General features: G+C 42.5%; 1 protein-coding gene across 1 annotated transcript; it reads left to right on the plus strand.

Moving 5' to 3' along the window:
- The first annotated feature begins 1,443 nt into the window (after positions 1–1,443).
- LOC138608510 (Y+L amino acid transporter 2) lies at positions 1,444–11,650 on the plus strand. Its single transcript, XM_069681112.1, has 11 exons — positions 1,444–1,572; positions 1,732–1,907; positions 2,736–2,878; positions 4,144–4,269; positions 4,764–4,908; positions 5,775–5,898; positions 6,836–6,939; positions 7,091–7,187; positions 7,296–7,445; positions 8,285–8,468; positions 9,078–11,650. Exons 1-11 carry the CDS (start codon positions 1,444–1,446, stop codon positions 9,170–9,172), a joined length of 1,473 nt encoding a protein of 490 aa, XP_069537213.1. The 3' UTR covers positions 9,173–11,650.
- Positions 11,651–22,550: the final 10,900 nt, after the last annotated feature.

Here is a 22,550-nt window from a genome sequence, read left to right on the forward strand (position 1 = left end):
AGTTGAATCATGTGTACAGTTTGATTCTTGCAGTGTGAAACTGCTTGAAAGCTTTTGCAGCTGAAATACTGAGCAACTTAAAGCATGCATGAAATGTAGCATTTGATTAGATATCATCCAGGTGAAAATTCACTCTTTTCTTATAGCCATAATATGCTGAAATGTCACCATAGTTTTAATCTTCCTGTTAACTTGGGTAAGCATGGCTAAGAGCTGTGTAAAGATACCGCCATCAGTCCTTGTCTTTTTAACTATGTCAATGCGTCCTGAGAGCAAGATTTTATAGATGTGAAGGTTCCCAATTCAAATGTTGCCTTCATTTAGATGCTGATGATATATTAGATTGATACTCGAGCTGCATGATTGTGAATGAGTTGAATTATTGTAAGCATAATACAGCGTGCAAACACAAAGAATAATCAACCAGAAAATGTAGTTAGACTATATCACACTTGCTTGTCAGTTGGCTGTGTCTTACAAATGCTCATGCCTGCAGTCACAGGTGTGTTTGGGAAGCAGAGAGGGCTCACAGAGTGAACTTCTGCGGTTGCTCAGATACGAAGAGATGACTTGGAAAAACTGGATTTAAAGCACTGCTTCAGGCTTTATGAAAACTGTCAATGATGCATTGCATGTTCTGTGTTGCTGATTCTCAAATGCAAAGCACCTCATGCATTTAAAAAGACGTTCATTTATTCCATTCACTTCCTCAATCATTCATTTAGTTCCTTTTAGCACGTACATGGATGATTTTCAGCATCAAAAAGAGTTTAATTGCTGACATTTTCTTTGCTCTGCCTGATGTTACCCTTCACCAGCACCTGAATGTTTTTTTTATCATCCCGTCATAAATAACACGAGAGCAGTTCTTCTTTGCTGCTCTGAAACATTAGTTACTATTGGCAGCCTTAAAACATCAATCCTTTCAGCACACTGCAATGCTTTGGAGGGGTGAGGAACAGTTGGTATCCGGCAGTTTTTATATAGGGCTAACTATAGTATGGGGTCGGTGCTTAGACTGTCTTAGTTGCCAAAACTGGATGCAGCATTTTAGGATTGTATACGAGGGATTTCCGTCACTGGTTTCAGTTTTGGAATACCATTAGGAAAAACTACTGAAATGTGTGAAGCACCTCTGTGACACTGTGTTTCCTTGTGTTTTCTTACAGATTATCCCACTGGAGGATTAGTACTCGGATTCCACAATGGCTGTTTGAGAGCTGCACATTCTCACCCCTCCAGTGACGCTCACAACGCCTTTTCTCTTGCTTCGCTCCACACCCTGCGTTTCATTTTGTCAAGATTTTATTTTTTTTCGGTTCTCTCCTCTCACCTCATCTCTGTGCCTGGTGCTGCCAGGAATCAGTCTGTCCTCATTATCATTCCACATCACTCCCCTGTTACCTCTTCAGAGTCGAGGCCGACGACTGTAAATCTCTCAGAATGGTCGCTGAGGCAGACTCGGCGTCGCAGGGAAGCGGTGTGCGTTTGAAGCAGGAGATTTCCCTCCTCCATGGGGTCTGTCTCATTGTAGGAAATATGATAGGCTCCGGCATCTTTGTCTCGCCTAAGGTAAGAGTCTCTGCTTGTAAGGCCACAAGAATTTTTTTCCTTCTTCCAATGACGGCTTTCACACCGTAATGAAACAAAAGCAAACAACACTATGCACAAGAGTAATTTAAGACTGCATTATTTACACCTGATAAACTCTTCTCATTCCTTATCCTGCAGGGGGTTCTTTTGTACACAGGGTCATTCGGCCTGTCCCTGGTAGTGTGGGCCATCGGAGGCATATTTTCCGTGTTTGGAGCATTATGCTACGCTGAGCTGGGTACAACAATCCGTAAATCTGGAGCCTCCTACGCCTACATCCTCGAGGCCTTTGGAGGTTTCTTGGCTTTTATTCGGTAGGTGGTTTGTTTGTGCTCGTTCTGTCTGTAACACATTATCACGGAGACTACACGCACCGTAAAATACTTATACCACAAAGTTATTTCTTTCAAGCGGGTTTGAACATTTCATGTCTTTAAGTAGAATGTGGCTAAGATGGGAATTTGGGGGGCGTCGGTTTAGCTCAGCGGTTAAATCGCGTGTCCTGTACACAGAAGCTAAAGTCCTCAGCCCTGGGTTCAACTCCCACCCCCTTTGCCTTGTGTCATCCCCACTCGCTCTCTCTCTCTCTCTCTCTCTCTCTCTCTCAATAAAGGCATAAATGGCCCAGAAAAAGGTTTTTTTTCATTTTGGGATGAAACCGATGGGCATTAAATTTGGCGCAGTGTTGTCCTTTCTATTGTTAAACTGGTCACGTACTGGCAGCTGTTATTGTTAGCAAGTACAAATGTGGCTTTTATATTGTTTTAGTGGTCATCTCTTATTTAAGTGAACTCTGTGTTCATGTCCTCCTTTACTTAAACAGCGGTTTCACATATTGTACATTGTAGTAGATGCAGTTTCTCCACCTGTCTAGTTCTGTCGTCCTTCCAGCTTCTCATAATTTCAATTAACTAGTGTTTTATACAGCAGTCTAACGTGTTCAACTTGATATTCGAAGACAATACACAAGTATTAGTCATACCTCAGTGGGAGTTGTTCACAAGACAGATAATTACAGATAATTATTATTAAACGTTTGCAGATCTGACATGAAAATAGGCAAAGACATGTCCAAACGGTCGGGGTAAATAAAGTTTGATAGTTTCCAAGTTATATAAATTGCCTTATTATTTCTGCTGTAGACTGTGGACGTCGTTGTTGATAGTGGAGCCGGCCTGTCAGGCAGTGATAGCCCTGACCTTCTCCAACTACCTGGTCCAGCCTTTCTACCCCACCTGTTTGGCCCCCTACAACGCCGTCCGCCTCATCGCTGCCGCCATCATATGTAAGGCTCTCCCTGTACTCGACACACTTTCACACCATAGACTATCCATAGTCAGAGCCACTGTGGGGCTGTTGTGGCAGGAAGACCTAACCAGAATTAGGACGGCCTACAAAATACCGATCCTCAAACATCTTCAAACACAATTTTTACTAACAAAATAGTTTTAAAGGCTCGCTATCGGCTATAACCGGGAGTGACTCTAATAGACCTATTTTTTTTTGCTATTTTTTCTCCATTTATTCACCATGAATGTCCTAATCTGACTGGTTGCTTAATTGTGCTGCTGATAATCACAAGTCCAATACAGTGAGAAGATGAAGAGAAAGATTGAAGATGTCATAAAACCCACAACATCAAGTCAATCAGTTAATTAGTCTGCCTGTTGGACTGTATATACATCAGGTTACTGTAATGCTTTTGTCTTCTGCAGCCTGCACCGTGACAGCTTTATTTAACGTGAACTTGCTCTTGTTTGTCCAGGTTAACCTTCAGTGCTACTCCTGTTAAGTCAATAGCAGAGTGTTTGATGAAGAGTGTAGGGAAAACTCTCACAATAGCTGAAAGGGAAAGCTAGCAGTGACACATATTTTAAGAAACACAGTGTTGAAAGGTTCTTGTTAGCATCTCTAGATGTTTAACCATGCATTCTCCATTTAGTTAGTTCTATTTACTCTCTGTGGTTAGCCACGGTGAGTTTTCCAGTCACTTCTGCTTTATTTAGTCTTTGTTTCCTCTTCACTCTGCCCCGAGTCTGCCCTGCTAACGCTCCGTAATCCTGCGATAAGAAGGGCATTACTGAAATGTAAACACACCTGTTGCTTTTCTTTAGATATGAACTATTGTTATGTGCCAAGTGTGTACAAACTGAGCATTGAGGAAGGGATTGTTTGACAGGATCAGGAACAACAGGATAATCTGCTGGATAAAGGCCCAGACCATATAACACCACTGATTCACAGAGTTTGTCCCCTCTCCACTTATCAACAGAACACCAGACTTATCATGTTTATAGATACATTCGACCCGGCCCTCAGCCCGCCTCGACCATTTCAGTGTATAGAATGTTCAGTGTATTTTTATAACAAGTCCTCTCCTCATTTGGTTCATCACAGAAATCAATTTATGTTTCAGAAAATCAATGAAGCAACTTTTATACCCTTCACAAGTTCTTGACTTTGGATTGTAATCCCTGCTCTTCTTCTTCTTGGTCATCATTCAGTTTAAACTCTGTAGATTTGATACTGTTTTCTTTCTCTCTCTTTCAGGTCTGCTGACCTGTGTGAACTGTATGAAAGTGAAATGGGGTGCTATTCTTCAGGTCATCTCCACAGTAGCCAAAGTCCTGGCTCTTATAGTCATTATCATCACTGGCCTGGTTAAGCTGGGGCAAGGTATGATGTCCTGGAAAGTATAATTACATAAAAACATAATTCTGATACCACTGCTCTGACTTAGCTTAGAAGTGCTAGAGTACTATTTAGGATTCAACAGAAATCTGTTAAAGCTTTTATTTTATTCAAATGTTTAGCTGTACCTGTGTACCTGCACCTGGTTAATTGTGATGCACTTTTTACTGTTTAGCCAATAGCTGCAATTTTGATATTTGGCCAGGTCACTTGAATGTGATGTGATAATTACTAGAATATTGATACATTTAATGAATCCTGCTTGAAATTTTCATTTTATCGTGATTTATCTGACACTTCTTATTATCATATAGTTATTCGTCCACTACTTTGTGGATAAAAAATGCAGGGCATATCAGTCATCCAAATATTGAAATGTATAAATAATTACGCCTCAGCTAGATAAACATAATCATAAAATATTTAGCCCCGATGATAAAAGTAAGAAAAATCAACTGTGTAACTTTTTGTTGCTGCAGGTTTTGACCAGAACTTCGAGGACTCATTCAAAGGCTCCAAGCTGAACCCAGGTGACCTGGCCCTGGCCCTCTACTCCGCCCTCTATTCCTACTCCGGCTGGGACACCCTCAACTTCATCACAGAGGAGATCAAAAACCCCGAGAGGTACGAGTGCTGCTATTTCAGAAAGATCACTTTTCATTTGTGATTACATTGCTATCCTTTTCTGACACTCCAGACCCAACAGCTCTTCAGAGCGCCTACAGAAAAGTCCAGTCTTTTTTATTATAGATACAATAAGTTGTCATCAGTAACAGGAACCTGAAATATACATCATAACCCTGAAATCTTTGGGGGTTTTGTTCCCACTGGTTTTCACCCGTTTCGCCTTGTAAATCTAGAAATACTTAATTAACTTAGCGTTTGGAAGCTGTTAGATTGAGTTAGTGAGGGTGATCCTGACCCAGCGTCTAATGTGAAAAGCAAGGAAGTCATTGTGTGACGAGTGTTTTGCTGTCAGTCAGTAATGAGTAGGAAGCACCCTGCTGATTGTTTCCGGGGAGTCTGTGCGAGGGGGGAATGACCGGTTTCGGCCACTTTTTCAGATTCAACCTCTGTTTTGTTTTTTTCTCTCATTTCCATTTCCTGGTTTCAGAACTATTGGGGTTTGTCTTTATTTGTTTTGTATTTAACTCTGTGTAAAAAGCTTTAAATGCATAGTGTGAATCCAAGCAATTTGTAATGTGCTGGACTGTTTGAAGTCTTTAAATGCTAATTTGAGTCCTGTGAACTTTAAAATTGTACTGGGATCTTAAAAGAGTTAAAAAAAACTGTACTCACTGTAAACCGGTATATCTATGTTGCACGCGGATGAGATAAAACTTGTCCCTGTAAGTATGAACACTATGCATCACAGCTTCTTAACAATGTAAACATATTTTCCACCTGAGCTTTTAGTATTCCTTGTGTGTTGTCACTATTATTCCCTCAGTCTTCTGCTGTATATTTAAATACAACTTTTTTTCTTGTAGGAACCTGCCCTTGTCCATCGCTATCTCCATGCCCATTGTCACGGTGATCTACATCTTGACCAACGTGGCTTACTACGTCGTCATGGATGCAGAAAAAGTGATCAACAGTGAAGCTGTCGCTGTGGTGAGTACCTGTAGATAGTGGGCCTCAGCACTGATTCAGTGCTCTATAGCTCTATTAGTACAGAACAGGACAGCCTCCACTCAGCCACACGGGAGCAGCAGGTTTTGATCTGTCCTTCCTGACTTCTGCTGTCATCTCTTTCAGTCTGGCTGGCAGCCACATGCACTAGTGTCTGCTTCATTGCTCGCTCTTGGTCATCTGTGACTGTAGGAGTCGAGATGATGACGGGAACATCATTTAGCTAAAGAGGTTAGCGCCCCACACAGGAACACGGGGACGTTGATGATGTGATTAGTGCATCGGAGGAGGAAGAGTTGTACTCAGGCATGTTGACAATGGTATCTGCTAATCTTTTTAGAGTATTCATTCAGATGGTTCACTAATCCCCCAAGCCACTGGTGCTGTGTGCTGTCTTGAATGCAAGCCTAGCAACGCAGCGATCTGTATCATCTTCTAATGCGTGTGATAACATGTCAGTGTTGAGTTGACTTTGTGGTCAGCTTTCCTTTGAGTCGAGCTCAGACATGTAGACAGATTAAAAGCACATGTATGAGATTAAGAGAGTTGTATGACACCATAACATTTTGCCTGTACTCTTAGTTGCAGCAGTAATTAGATGAAAGCAGAAGTTAAAGCTCACCCTGGCCGTTTATAGTAAAAAAAAAATAACTTCACAAGCCAAGTAGCTGAAACAGGAAGGCATGTTTACGTAATGACATAAGTCTGACAGAGAAGTTAGAGTCTGTTTTAATTGTTGTCACGTATCAGTCCCCACCTTTTTAAGTCCAATTTTTATGAAACCAAACGTGTTTCTTTCACAGATTTGGATAAAGGCATAGTACTGTCATTTACTACCATTCTACTCCTGTGTATTAACATTAAGGGCTACTGATCTTACCAATGAGTTCATTAAGCACTATGTTGACTGTCTCCTCAGACCTTTGCAGACGAGGTGTTGGGCTGGGGTCGATGGCTGATCCCTCTATCTGTGGCCATTTCCTGTTACGGAGGTCTCAACTCGTCCATCATCGCTGCCTCGAGGTCTGTAAATACAATCACAACTGAAGCTGCAGATTTAGTCCGCTATACTGCCATGCAAATATCCTATTTCTCACTGTAACGTTTTAATTTTTAGCAAAACTATGAGCAAACACAGTGATGCATTTTCACCTTTTTTTCTGTTCTTCTGCAGGTTATTTTTTGTCGGTTCCAGAGAAGGGCACCTACCTAATGTCCTGTGCATGATCCACATAAAGCGTTTCACCCCAATTCCCGCCCTGCTCTTCAATGTAAGTGTCACATGTTTCTGTGGGCTTTAAAATGTAATTGCATATGTGGTTGTTATTGGTCACTTCTCTAAAGGTGTGTTCCTGATGTTTCTTCGTCTTGTTCCTCAGGGTGGCATGTCTCTCTTCTACCTGTCTGTGCCTGACGTCTTCCAGTTGATCAACTACTTCAGTTTTAACTACTGGCTGTTCATCGGCCTGTCGATAGCCAGCCTCATCTACCTTCGCATTAAAGCTCCTGATATGCACAGACCTGTGAAGGTAAAATATTGATGCAACTGAAGCATGCGTGTTTAAGAACCGTTTGTACTTTGCCCTCCAGGCACACACGAGTTTCAAATGAGTGGTATGAAATGTGCAGAGACATGAAATTTAATGAGTGACGTCACCGTGATGCATTATGTGTCTGTGGGAAATTTTGACCATTTGAAACTTCTGACCTTCTTCCTGCAAAGGCTCTTGACATTTTGAAAGACATTGTTTGCTGGGTCTTTCCCCTCGCCCTGTCAGGGATGTGTATGCTGGCTAAACAAGGCCACCTTTTGTGGTGTCGTATCATATCATAACATCTCTTCCAGGCGATCTCTCTTCATCTCATAAAAGTTTGTCCACAACTTTCATTAGATGCTCTAGCTGAGCAGAAACCATATAAACAGTACATGTAAAAAGTACAAGGATACACAAAGCTACCTTTGTCCTGTAAACAAATTGGGTCACATATATACAGTTCTAGTGCTGCTTTAGGCCTGACTCCACGGCCTGTTTACCCATCAACAGTCCCTCCATTGTAGACTCCCCTCAGCAATGACTGTAGTTTTGACTTATGATGATGATAAAAGCCCCTGATGTTTATTTGATTCTCTTCCATCAAAGTGAGTATGTACCCTGCATGCAGGCTGAGCACTTTCAGGACATTTAGAGCCACAATTGAATCATCAGAGATATGGTTTAATCTAATCCAATAATGTTTGTATTTCTTTATGTAATTGTTTTAAGTCAAATCCTCCTCCTTTAACTCTTGACAACCCCCATTCTTCTTCTCTACGTCCCCTTCTTTCTTACTTTGCCCTCTTTCTCCTCCACCTGCCTCTCCCCTGCAGCTGTCTCTGTTCTTCCCGATCGTTTACTGCTTGTGCAGCATATTCCTGGTAGTGGTTCCCCTCTACAGTGACACCATCAACTCTCTGGTGGGAATTGCAGTTGCGCTGTCTGGTGTACCAGTCTACTTTATTTGCATCCACCTGCCATCCAGCTCCAGGCCAGCCTTCCTGGGTCAAATGCTCGGTAAGAAGTGGGGGGAACTAAATTATCACTCACTTATAGGAATCATTCAGACATCATAGAAAGATCTATTGGTGCTAACAAGTCAGTCTTCGTTTCATTGTTGATAAATCAACTCGGCTCTGCTCCGGCAAACAAACTGTGTAACGACAAGCTTTCCTTTTGCCTTAAGCTCTCTTTGGTATTTCTGTAAGTCAGATTCTTGTAATCAGCCGGCATTTCTTAGGACACGATCACAATGCGTCCAAGTCTGAGGACATACAGTAAGCTGTAAATGAATGTGTTTGCGCAACACTGTAATGAATAACTCTAAAAGTAGCTTACTAGTCTTGCAGTGCTACCTGTAACAGCAGCTCTTCTTAGTGTTTTTAAGAGCTTAAGAGTGATGAGATTATTGTTCCAAAGTTCAGTGTATTTAACGCCCACATTCTGTAAAGGGATTCTGCAGTGCAAGTTTAAACCCCCTCCACCTTATACTATTTACCAAATGCTTGAAGGTTTTAAGCAGTAACTCTTTAGGCTGTTTCAAAACTAACACCCGTATCTGTTTAAAGAAACAGCTTCTAATGGTCTCCTGAGTGCAACCCTTTATCTCTCTCTCTCTCTCTGCAGATAAGCTCTCTCTGTCCACCCAAAAACTGTGCATGTGCTGTGTGGCCTCACCTGACATTGACCTGGACAACATTGACCCCGAAAAGGTAGAATGAGGAGCAACGAAGGACTTGTGTGAAATGCTGTATGAAGGGACAGAAGAGTGTGAGCTGCAGACAATCAGGATTTACACGAGCAGAGCTTGTTTGATTTTAAGGAGGAGCGATTGAGAGACGAGTTTAGCACTTCCTCTCATCCTCATCTCTCACACGAGCCTTATGAATCAAGACTGAAACATGATAACCCTCCTACCAACAGCACTGTACAGTCCAAATTTCTGTGACGCCTGCATATTCACACACTGTTACACAATGCAGCGTTGGTTGTGCGTTTCCCTCCACACATGCCCGTACAATGCAAACTCACTCACACACGTGAGCTGACAGAAAGCCTTCAGGCGACACTGCAACGAAAGAACAACCTGATCCAGAAGGAATGGTCTCCAAAGATGCCTGCAGGGATTAGTCACAAGCAGCAAAGTGGAGTTAGAACTTTGTTTAGCCTCACATGTGGTGTTTTATGTCTGTAACTTACTGTAGCTCATGTTACTGTTGTGAAAGATGATTCTTGATGGTTTGCAGCCGTTTAAACTGAGGCTTGTGACTCTTATAGCAGGTCGTCTCAAGATGGCGGCCTATTCAACCAAACAAACCGGTTTCCCTTCTTATTTGAACTTGTTAATGGGCTCGTAAAATTACTGTTATTCACACACATTGGTTAGAAAAAAAGGAAAATATATGTAATTTTCAAATCTAATTACCCACAATCCCTTTGTGACCCAATGAGGAAGCTCCTGACCTCAAGATCCTTTCACTGTTTTTTTCACAAAGATTTGTGGTACTAGCAAATGTTTTAAAGTTGGTCTAAGTTATGAAGTCAGATTAAACATAGACTGTGTAGGCATGGCAACCAGACAATCTCCGAAGACGTTATTCTTGGACTTGAAAACTGACCTCTTGAAGCTTGGCAAACTTGCTTTTCAATTTATCACTAAAATATCTTGTGAGCTTTAATCTGGTTCGTAACTGAACCAGAGGACCAAGCAGACAGGTGTCGAGGGTTTGTAATACTTAACGAGTTAGAAGGAGGAAGACGTTATTTACATTGTGCTGTTCATTTTTTGCAGCTTGAATAAGCTTGTTGGGCAGTTTCCGTTAACTTTTGGTGTTTATTAAGTGGTAATCCTAATAGGAATATGATCATGCATCCGTTACCATGTTCCATGCTGCTTTTGTTCCAGTACTGCATGTGAAGTGTTGCTTTGAACATCTTCAGGGCTTTATTTGTTTTCTGGCGCCTCCTAGTGGTAGCTGACATTAACTACGGAGGAAGAAGTTTGTTCTTTCCATTAACAATTAGTGCTTTTTGTTCCATCTTGTGGCCTTGTTCCGTTTTAGCCAAACACAAACTGGTGGGAGGATTGTGACTAAATGAAAATGCTCAAGTACCTCTAAACTGTGCTAAAGTGCACTACTTGATTAAACGCACATGGTTACTCTCCACAGCTGGTGGCTGTGTGTACACTTTAAACTCAACGGTTTAAGCAAATGTACCTGCGAGACCCCTCTGGGCCTTGTTGTTTGTAGATCCAAAACTCTGGATCAAACATGTTAACGTGCACATTTGTTGATGATATTTATTTTTACACACTTGTGATTTAAGAATTTGTATCACAGATGGTATATTTAATGTAATGTTGCCTTTTGAATATATATCAAACTTAGACCATTTGTTCACAATGCATAACCAAAGGTCCTTACCAGGCCCCCGCAGTGCATTGAGCTCATAGCAAAGTGTCTGCTTTCCGTTGAGAACATTACAGCTGTCGTGTGTTAAACTACAGGTAGACTTGAGTCAAACTTTGGTGTTTGCATTGTACTGTCGTCTTTATGAACGTGCCTTCTGTGAGTGTGGTCTACCAAACACCCTGTCTATTTTGGATGTTGTGACATGGCTTTTGTGTACGGTGTCTAGAGCACAATAGAATTTTACACCCTACTGTAGGGGTTGCCAAATATGTTTCAGGTCAGTTATAAAATCTGTATCTTGTAAAGTCGATGAAGCAGCTTCAGGTGTTGTCGTTCAGGTCACTTTGAAATATTAAGGCCTTATATTAGTCCATGTTTAGTGTCTTAACAAAAGCACTTGCACAACACCAGCCAACAGATTATTTGTTTAATGTTTATTTCTCTGGGGTCGGTGTCATCATGTAAAACTTGCTGTTTTGTGTGTGTGTTTGTGTGTGTGTTTGTGTGTGTGTGTGTGTGTGTGTGTGTGTGTGTGCGTGTGTGTTAGACAAACCACCATATATCTGCAGTAAACTTTATTATACCTAGAAAACTTGAATGTTGCAGTATAACGAGCATTGGGTACCAAATGTGTTTGTTTTTTTTCTGGTCCTGTTTTATTCGTAGGATTGTGTTTTAAAGTGATGGCTTTGTCGACGGTTTATTTATCATGTTCTGGACAAACATAAATGGTATGAAATGTTTTTTCAGTGTGTTTTATCTGAATAAAGGTAATTACAGAATGAGCATTCCTGTGACTTCAACTTTTCTTGTGCACAAATTGCAGATATCTTGAAACTTTGGGGGGCGTCACTGAGCCCCTGGAGGTCGTGGTCTGGTAAAACTGGATAAGATCCTGTCAAACTGAAGCTTATTCATTTGTTACTTTGTGTTTTACAAGTTTCTTTAAGTTTTAAGTAGAGAGAGTTTTTTCAGGGCCGATACCGATACTGATTATTAGTAGTCAAGGAGGCCAATAACCGATATTTGGAGCCGATATTCATTTGCAATAAAAAAAAAAGTGAAAATATTGGCGTCAAAATTTAAATAAATAAATAAATAACTTCCTGAAGTTTTATTAAGTAAATAAAACAAAGTTAAATAAAATTTGCAAATAAATTAACTTTTTCTCCTCTCCGCCATGTGTGTGAGCACTCTGCACTCTTATCGGCCGTCGAAAAAAAATAAAAAAATTTAAAAAAAGGCCGATGCCGACATGCGTCAAAATGCCCAATATCGGCGCCGATAATCGGTCTTTCCCTAGTTTTAAGAATAACTTCATACTCCCTTATTTGTCTGCACAGATGCGCTCTTCTGCATTACTGTACATTATCTTAACTAATATCTATCTTTGTTTTAATAGCCAACCAACACTAGACATTTTGAGATTTGGGGGATTTTAAGGTGAAAAATATGATTGGCAGCTCTCTTTGAAAAATGTGTTATAATTATATAACTTATTAATCCTTTAGAAACACATGTATGTGGACATTCATCAGAAGATTATTGCAGTAAAAAATGCATCCCTGTGGTTTGAATCACCATCCTGATATAGTAACTAAAATTGAGATCTTGTATATCCTCCTCATGCTGGGAAACCTTGGGGTTACAGTGCACATTAGTAACTACCTCAGAGAGCAGAAATCCCACCAAGTTTGCCTTTGTTACTCATAATCTATAAAACAATATTTACAAAATAGATTTTACCCCCATACCTCTGGTTGTGTGGGAATTCATCTTTAACAAACACCATTGTTACAGACTCATAGATTGCAATATCTAAGGTGGCAGTGAATTAAACACAACATAGGTGTAAGAGTAGGTAGACTGATGTTCTCTCTAAATCTTTGTTCATATTTATTTTTGTCCAAACAGTGTTGACATCCTTAAAATTCAGTGAAACTTTTGGTTTGCCCGGTTTATAACGGTCTAATTCTGTAAGCTGCACACACACACACAATCCTTACTGTATTACCAACTGGTGACTATCAATTTACACCAACCAAGTGGGGACCTTTTTAATGTAATGTTCCTTAACGTAACAAAAAAATTGCTTTGACATCCAATGCTTGTGAAAACTGGGGAATCATGTATTTTGGGTCTGAACAAATGTACTACTGTCTAATTGTATATGTTGCACACACACAGTCCCAACTATATTACCAACTGGTGACTATCGATTTACACCAACCAAGTGGGGACCTTTTTACTGTAATGTGCATCAACTTTAAAATATTGCTTCGACATCCAGTGCTTGTGAAAACTGGTGATGTATTTTGGGTCTAAGAAAATTGAAGGCCTTGTGAATTTCTGATGTCAGGTGATTTGTGTTAATCTTTAAAAGTAAGACATCTGCTTACACTCAACTTTTATATTTTGTTACAGAAACACAGCAAAAAAATCCTGTTCAAGTATTCAAAACTTACACACCTGCTGGTCCCCTCTTGGCTGAAGTTAAAACGAATCACAAGTGGGGTTTAGACATGATTTAAAGCATGAACGAGGGACTTTCACAATGTCCCTTGTTGACTTGGTGGTCCCCTGTTCGTGATTATGTAATGATGAACAGTGTAAAGAGGCCTTGTGAGACAGACTCCCAAGGATACTTGAATAAATACTCATGGATGCAGGGAGGGGCCTATAGAAGAACACCTATGTACAGGGCCCAGGATTAAGTGCTAAAGCACTTCACACATACACACACACTGTCCATGTCTCTGTGTCTCTGACTGACCACCTTCCTTCCTTCCTCCTCAGGTGGCTGCTCTCCATCCACCTTGCCTCCTGGGGCGATTGGTGCTGAGGCATCACGTTTCAGCAGGGTGTGCACTCTCTGCTTCATATGCTGCCCCACTGATAGGTGCTCGCTCCTGGAGGGTGGCCTGCCTGACTCCCTCCCCAGGACTTCAGGAGTTGGGTTCCACTGACTCATGCATAAAAGATAAAGCAAGCGGAGGGGAGATGTAGCCGAGCACAATAACAGCTACTGTAACAGCTCTCTGCTGCAGAGTGCAGGACCGGCTGTGTTATCAGCTCTAACACATCCACGCTGCTAAGGTTGTTGATGCTCCGGAGGGAGCGTCCGTCCCGGGGATGGACAGAAGCACTGGGGTGCTGCTGTTTGATGGGTGAGTGGCCATCACGCTCTGGCACCAGCTTGGCATCATGGAGTTGCCTCGACGCCTGAACTGGATAAGGAAGCGACCGTGGAGGCCTCATGTCTACCGCAGGGAGTTCAACCGTAAGTGTTTCTCTGTTTATGATGACATTCGGACCCTTGTAGTCCTGCTCAGTATACGTTTGGCTTCTCTCCATCCTCACACTTTCTTCAACACGTCTACATTTAATAGTCTAAGTGCTGCTGTGAACCCGAGAAGCTCCCAGTGAAGTCATCTGTCTTGTCAAACCAACTGTTGTTAATGACTCCCACAGACTGTGTGTTGCTGCTGCTCTTAGAGAACCCGAATGTGCTTCCTCCTCCTCCTCCTAGTAGACACTGATATCTATTGTTTCTTATGCTTTAAATATACTTGAATACACAGCACACTCTTCCAGGTTCTGTGTGTTTGAATTAGTAATGTGACTCAGTGGGTTGATCTCACCGAGCACGCACATCCCCCACAGCGGACGAGGTGTCAGATCAGATTGATGTTTGGCTGATGATGGGGGACACGTCTCAGTTTGGAGTAAAATTATACAGCAGGCCGCATCTGAATTCATGACATGAACTCTCTCTCATAGCTTCTGCCGGCATTAATCATAAATCATGGAGCCATCAAGCTTGATTTTTCAAACCACACATCACACCTAGTTTGTAGTAATGTTATCAAACCGCAGAAGATTAGTGTCTCTGGCTTCACGTCCTATTATGCAATCCACACAGACGCTGGTCAGTTGATCGATGAATGTTTAATTGAAACAGCATCTGTGTTGATTAAGATCAGATTGTCCGCAGAATGGATTAGAGCACTCGTGTGGCCGGGCCAAGTGGGTCTAGCGGTGTGTCGTTTTATCTGGTGTTGCTTACTAACTGTACACTTTCTTTGTCCTTTTAAGTGGATACGTACACACAGGACGAACATGTGTGTTAATGCGAGCCACCGTGGTACATTAGGAGTATGGATCAATTGATGCTAAGTGCTGAGTTCCTTTCTGTGCAGGTCTGTCCTCATCCTGTCGGTGTCTTTTATGAGGATGTGGTTAAAGTTGAAAACGTCGAGGAGGAAGGAGTGACAGACTATGTTTCTTAGCATCCTTAAAGGAGCAATCCTCCCACTGTCAGTCAAAGCTGGTGTTCTCTGTAATCGATAGAAGCAATAATATTTGAAATTGGCGCCATCGCTGTGGAGAAAGTTGTACAAACAGCTCGTGGTTTCGCTCATTCTACATTCCTACAACACCCAGCATGCATTGCGCCCCTTCCTCTGAAAGGAACGGCCCAGCGAGAGACGCTGGAGTGAAATACTACTGTTTCGCTGCAGGCAATGTCTCAGAGCGGTACAGAATCAGAAATACGACGAGAATATACCGGTGAATCTTCAGGTCTGCAGTCTACATTTCGAACCTGACGATTTTGAACGAGACATGACATCGGAGGCGGGCGTTCTAGATTGAGGAAGTGTAGTTTAGCGAGCTCCCTGGCCTCCGCCAGGTGACGCGTTTTACGTAGTCTGGCGGAGGCTTTCCAGGGCCCATTGGAGAAGCGGATAGCGTCCTCCAAAGGAACATAGCGACCATAATGGCATTAGCTTCCCAACATAGCATGATAGGACTGAGGTTGAAATCGGCAAAGTGTCCCTTTAAGCATTTAATATTCTTCCTGGAGTCTCTCTCTTTGTGTTTTTTGTGCTAATTGTGTGCTCAGCACAAGGTTGTGTTAGCCTGTCTGTGTGTGTGTGTGTGTGGGGGGGGGAGGGGGGGGGGGCAGGTGGGGCCGTTGTTGGCTTACACTTGCGATGCTGACACTTCTAAGAGAGCTGTGCAAGAATGCGTTTGATTAATTGTTTAATGGAGGCAATAAAAGCCATCACCCAGGCTGTTTCTCGCTACCAGGAGGCAGGCAGGAGGGGAGCTTTCATTTACTAATTAGAAACATTGTAAATCTAGAAATGATGTTAAAATGAGATTAAAGTGGAATGTGATGAACAGAGAGATGTTCTCATGCAGGTTGCGTTCAGATATCAGATATGTAAATAGCCGAAAGTCCTGTGGTAAAATCTGCATTATACCCATTATGAGGAAATCAAAATGCTACCAAGCGTAGCATCCACCATGAGCCTAGCTAAGCCTAAAACATCCCACGACTGCGTTCAGAGTTGCAGTTGTTTTCATCCTCTGGTAGGTATTTTAATCAGACAGACGCCATTGTTCAAAGAGGAAGCACTGAGGTCGAAGGTTATTGATCATTTCCTCAGTAGAAGTCTTTACGTGTCCACTGCTGATTAACTCAGTATTTATTCATAAGAGCGGGGAGATTGCAGGGTTTTAGCGACCCCCGCAGAGTACACGCACTGAATGTTTAATAGTTTTATGTTTCTTTGAATCTTATACACAAAGAAACACTTCAGCTTTGATGCAAACTGCTCATGCTGATGAAAAACAGTGTTATAGGCCTCCTGCAGCTCTTTTACTGTCACATGAAGCTGAAAAAGTAGCTTGACTAAAACAGGAAGTCAAAAGAAGCAGTTAAAACGTTATGCTTTTAACGGTTCCCCCGAAAGACCTTTATGGCACTTTGTACATCAAACAGGGAACAATAGTGTTCCTCTGGGTGGCGTGAGGGGGATATTTACCGTCTTTCATAAAACCTTTTTGCTGTGCTTGTGCAGATAAACTGCGTGCTACTCGGGAGTGTTGTTACCGTTTCAAATTTAGTTTCTAACGTCGTCATTCTGCTGTTGTCCTTGTGGATTTAACACAGTTGAACGCCTCTTGTTTTAGAGTTTAACCTGAGTGAGTTTTATTTTCCACACAGGACGTGTATTCTGAAATAAAAGTCACTGTGTTTTAAGTTGAAATTGTTGACTGTTCACACTGTATGTTTAAGGGATCTCCTGCTGCATGCTTCCAAATACATCAGTGTTTTCTTACTTTCTGAAGCCTCAAATGTTAACTTATTCTACTAACTTGTTTCTGCATTATTAAGTTAATTTCATCTCGGGTGTTGCATTAGCAAAAACAACCACTTACAGTCAAGTTATTCATATCTACAAGCCACAGGGGGGGCTCACTTTGTCAGCCCACTCTTACTTTACTACTGCCTACAGGACTTTGTGTGCTTTAGTTATTGTTTTTCCACTGGAGCAGGATGAATACTGTGTCTCTGTATGTGCAGGTATGTTTGTATCAGGCTGTACATCTCAATGTTGTGGAAGTAGTAGGACGGGGCTGCACGGTCCTGGTTGGGACATAGGCGGTTGTTCTCCCCGTGCATGCGTCAGGTCCCTCTGGTTCTCTGGCGTCCTCCCACAATCTAAAGACATGCGCGTCAGTCGGGCTGACATTGCAATAACATACACAAAATTATACCAGATAAATGCAGTGTGTTTTCATGTCCATAATAACAATCAAACGTGTTATTATTTCGGACTTTTAAGTCTGTTTCCTTCGAACAAAACAAAACTTTTTCCACTTGATTCAGCGACTCTGACACCCGCATGAGAGTGCAGGTGGAGCGACACAATTCTTTATAAAACACATACAAATAGACTTGCGGGCTGCAGTTGTGTTACTTATATAGTATGTCATCTACCATTTTTAAACGTATGTCTAATTAGTGGTGACAGTAACTTTTGGAAACGGAAGCTCACCGTCTCCTACTTTCTGTCGACGCACAGCCTCAGGCCGTGTGCGCGCTGCAGGTGCGTGGGGCGTGGATTGTGGCAGCGATAGCCCAACTGAGCAGAGGATCGTCGCCTACTGAGACCCTGACCCTGTTAGAGCGCAAAAGATACCACACTCGGCCCTAACCATGCACAATTGCTATAACCACATCTCCATAATCCAAACAACCCATTAAAAGTCAAATGCATTCTTAGAAACACGCAACATTTTACACATCGACATATGTAGAGGAAGGTTGAGAGAGGTACACACCAGTGTCTCCCTGACTCAACCAGTGTGCTCCCAGCAGTCACCAGTAGGGGGCGTACACAGTTTAGTAATACAGTGACTGAATGCAGAATGCCCCACAAACATACAGGACTCACACACACGCTGCACTGTATGTTCCTCCACTTTGCTCAGAGGGAAGTGAAGCAACACCGCGTCTTTCACTTCCACAATGTCGCAGTGTTTGAAATGTGATGAAAGCCGGCCTCTCCCTCCTCTGAACGTCGTAATAACTCTTCCTGTTTCTGGCAGCAGCTGAGGGCAAAGTGCTGCTCAAAGGATCACCCGTCTGATTTTATGAATAATGCAGAGGGACACTTTTCTTCTGAAGTGGCGCACAAAACCAAACTCGCAGTCAGAACTCCCTCTTTCAAGTAACTGTCAGGCTGCACTTTAAATGGAGCTGAGGTCATAACGGAGGGGATTGAACTCTAACACTTTACCTGATTGTGTTATTCTGTTTCTCTGACCTGCCGTGACTTATGCACATTTTTCTTCTCCTTTATTGTGGTGATGTCACCTCCCTCTCTCCTGCACCTCCCTGCCCCTCACCTTTGCCCTTCATGCATTTGCTTTATTGCTTTCTTTCGGTCTCATCTCTCCTTCATCCTCGCTCCTCTCTCCTCGCTTATCGTCCTCGTGCCCCTGCGACCTCCCCCCTCCCCCTCCTTTCCTCGCTCACTCCAGATCTTCATTATCCCCCTGCCTCTCCTCCTCTCTCCTCTCCTCTCTTCTCTACAACCAGATTTGTAATGGTGCTCACTCTCTGCAAATCTTCCCACTCCATAGCAACGCGCCTCCTCACTACTGTAGCCTCTTCTGCCTCTGATGCAGGAGGCGGCGTTGGGATGTGAAACTACATCAGAGGAGATTACATATTGCCTCTGCTCATTTTCCAGTTGTCAGCTGGAGCTGGAAATGATTTCTCTCTGTCTCTCTCACCGCTCACTCACACCTCCTTTTTTTCCTCCGTTATTTCCATCGCGCACTTTCTTTTTTCCCCTCTGCAGCTTTTCACATGTTCCTCCTTCCCTTTCTCTCCCTGAAAAGTATTCAATTCACAAGCTCTCGCAGTACATGCGAGTGTGGAATCATGTTGGCTCTTTCTCTGTAATTTAACACAATAAAGTCAACAAGCAGGGCTGCTGCGTGGGCTGCTTATGCACACAGAGAGAAGGACTAATGGAAAAGAGAGGAAGACAAGGAGAGAGTGAGAGACGGGGGGAGGAGAGAACAAAATAAAACACAGGCTACATTTCTCAGAGAAGAAGGGCACGTGTTGTTCTTTATTCTGCCGTAGCTCTCATTTCCATTTGTGTTCGACAGCAAGTCTTCCACATGTGCCAGAGCGACCTGGTCGAGCTGTGTATTATCTTAGATTTGTAGAATGTGTTGTAATTATACTTTAATACAGTATATCAATCAAAGTATACGTGACATATCAGCCATTACATTATGACCACAGACAGGTGCCCGTGCTGACCCCTGTCTGCTGCCGAAAGCGCCTCCAATGGGCACGTGAACTGGACCGCAGAGCAATGGAAGAAGGCGGCCTGGTGATTCTGATGAATTACATTTCTTTTACATCATGGGGGCGGCTGTGGCTCAGTGGTAGAGTCAGTCGTCTTTCAATCGGAACGTCGGAGGTTCGATCCCCAGCTCCCTCGGGCTACATGTCAAAGTGTCCTTGGGCAAGACACTGAACCCCAAATGTCATATGATGTATGAATGTGATATCTGATTGACAGTTGGGCACTTTGCGTAGCAGCCTCTGCCATCAGTGTGTGAATAGGTGAATGTGAAATGTAGTGTAAAAGCAGCTTTAAGTGGTCGCAAAGACTATATAAGTACAGTCCATTTACAATCACGTGGATGGCCGGGTGCATGTGCGACGCTTACCTGGGGAAGACATGGCAGCAGGATGCACTGTGGGAAGAAGGAGGCGGTGTGATGCTTTGGACAATGTTCTGCTTTTACCAGGAAATTATCCCATTGAGACGCAAGATCTCTTTTACAAGGGAGTCCTGGCCGGGACAATTGCATTTACTGAGCAGATGCTCCTTAATTCGACTTCTATAGACTTCCAAGCTAATTAATTTCTCCAGTTCGAGGTGACCCTGTAGCTCAAGCGTAATGAGGGAGCAAAGACATTAGAAGCACTTTTACCAAAGACAGATCGAGTTCGAGGAATGACAAACATGACATGTCCATGTGACTGAAAGTTTTAGGAGACAGTAGAGAACATAAGTAAGAAGGCAGATCATGTAGTAACGCCTTGTAAAGGAAGATGTACCAATGTTCCATTCTGCGATTATATAATAAAGACAAGCCGACTTTCTCAAACAAAATGCAACGATGGGTGCGGAATCCCAAACCACACACGAATCGCAATGCTGCATGAGTCCAGCATTTTCAGTGAAGATGAGGTAGTGTGCATATAAAGAATGTCACCGTAGTCAATAACTGATACGAATGTTGCTTGAATTCGTTTTTTTCTTGCAACAAAAGAAAAACAGTGTTTGTTTCTATAGAAGAACCTTAATTTCACTCTCAGTTTTCTTGTGATGCTCTCGATATGATTATTAAAAGACAGGCTTTCCTCTAGTAAGAAACCCAAATATTTAATGTTGTCACATGTTCAATAACCTCATCCTTTAATGTAGTAATCTGATAACCTTCTGTTCCTGTCCATTTTGACCTTTGCACATCATTAAAACCTTATTTGGGTTAAGTACAAGTCTTAATGTCCAAAGATTTCTTTGTATAGCATTAAAAGCAGCTTGTAGGTCAGTTATTGCACTAGTTAAGGAAGATGAAGAAGTTTAAACAATGGTATCATCAGCGTAAAAATATAACATTGTCTCCACCACATTTTTACATAAATTATTGCTATAAAAAATGAATAAAATAGGACCCAGTATGGACCCTTGTGGGACACCATTTTGTGTATTTATAAAAAACAGCGTCCTGCTATCCACGTGGATGTTCCTGTGACACGTACCACCTACCTAAACAATGTGCAGACCAAGTACATCCTTCATGAAAACGGTATTCCCTAATGGCAGAGGCCTCTTTCAGCAGGATAATGCGCCCTGCCACAAACAGTACAAACAATCTGTAAACATAACACTGACACACCATCACATTGGCTTATAAGGCAAATCAGTCTGTGCGTATTTACACATCCATCTGACCTGGAGCAATGCAATTCTTCATTTGTAGTCATGTTAGTTTCTATTTTATGACTCACTTGCTGAACGCTACTTTCACTACTGTAACTGTTGGAAATATTAGCAGTTAAGACGAATGCCTCTTTAAGACGGACTTCAACCCACCATGAAAAAAACCAAGCCCTCTCATTCATTTAAAAGGAGCCGGTTCAGTGTCACAGAATAACAGCCAACACTCACACTAGCCAGCCTTCGGGGTGATGCACTGTAGCCAAGCCTGACCTCTGACCTCTCTTGATTATGGAAGAAGCAAACACAATGTTGTTGTTGTTGACGTAATTAAATAAAGTTCAGGTTGACCTTGTATTCTGGCTGTTTTGTTCGATAACCCTTCGATTCCACAGGATCCTTTTCTGGCGTGTGCGCCGCGACCTCCGGAGTGCGCCGCGCCCATTCAAGTCAATGATAGTGATTCCACAGCACGCGAAGCGGTCCGTCTCCCGCTCTGCTCCGCTAAAGATACGCGCCGGGTCTATTTTTGATGGAGGCCGCTTCAAACACGCGTCAAGCTGAACAGAGCAGATCGTTCCAAACAGGAAGTCACACACGAAAGCAGCATACAGCATCCGGTCATTTCAAAATAAAACACCATGTTCAGACCGGTACAGTTTTTAAGATCAACACACTGAAATCTCGAAAAAAGAACACTTTTAATTAAGTAGTGTACTCCTCCATGGTAGAAGCACAAAAATCACGGAATGATTTCCAAATTGAGGGGTGACAAGGGTTCAGTTCCTTTCTTTATTCCACCGTGGCAAGACAATAAAGTAGGACTGCTGTAAAAGCTTGTTGATCTGAATCATAGCAGGATGAATTACTTTGAGGAAAATATTTCTTCTTTGTTTTCTTGATATCTCTTGGCTCCGTCTCCTTTTGTGTCCATACTCTTGTCTCAGGATGTATTATGTACTTGCCAGATAATTCTGTCAGATCTTTAAACATACAGCAAAGACCCCCCATACCCTCACTGTTCCTATCCATTCACTGGCACTCAGATGATTTGAGTTTTTGTTGAATAGCATAAGCCTGACTGATCAAACTTTGTGCTACTTTCAAGGGTCTCAAGGCCAAGGCTGGCATCCTCTGAGTGTATGGCAACACTCGCTCATGAGGTCATGGTTCCCATGTCACTGGGTTTGGACTGGGTTGCCACTTTCTTCTTTGTGCTTCTCAGTAGAACTCCTGGGTTTTCATGGTGGTCAGGATGTGGCTTCATTGAGTGTCCGTTCCCCACAGAAGGATGCCAGACTTGCAGAATTGTGTGAGTGTGTGTTCTTGCGTGCAAAGGAGCGGGATGTTGGCCTTGG

This window comes from Semicossyphus pulcher, unplaced genomic scaffold (genome assembly GCF_022749685.1).
Source record: "Semicossyphus pulcher isolate SPU_LCO1_2020_fin unplaced genomic scaffold, fSemPul1.0.p SCAF_5, whole genome shotgun sequence".
Lineage (NCBI taxonomy): Eukaryota > Metazoa > Chordata > Actinopteri > Labriformes > Labridae > Semicossyphus > Semicossyphus pulcher.

Excerpts from the sequence above, each read along its gene's own strand:
- LOC138608510 (XM_069681112.1), top strand. The coding sequence starts at position 1,444 with ATGGTCGCTGAGGCAGACTCGGCGTCGCAGGGAAGCGGTGTGCGTTTG. Across the intron at positions 2,879-4,143 it reads CATCGCTGCCGCCATCATAT|GTCTGCTGACCTGTGTGAAC; the intron begins GTAAGGCTCTCC and ends TCTCTCTTTCAG. Across the intron at positions 7,446-8,284 it reads ATATGCACAGACCTGTGAAG|CTGTCTCTGTTCTTCCCGAT; the intron begins GTAAAATATTGA and ends TCTCCCCTGCAG.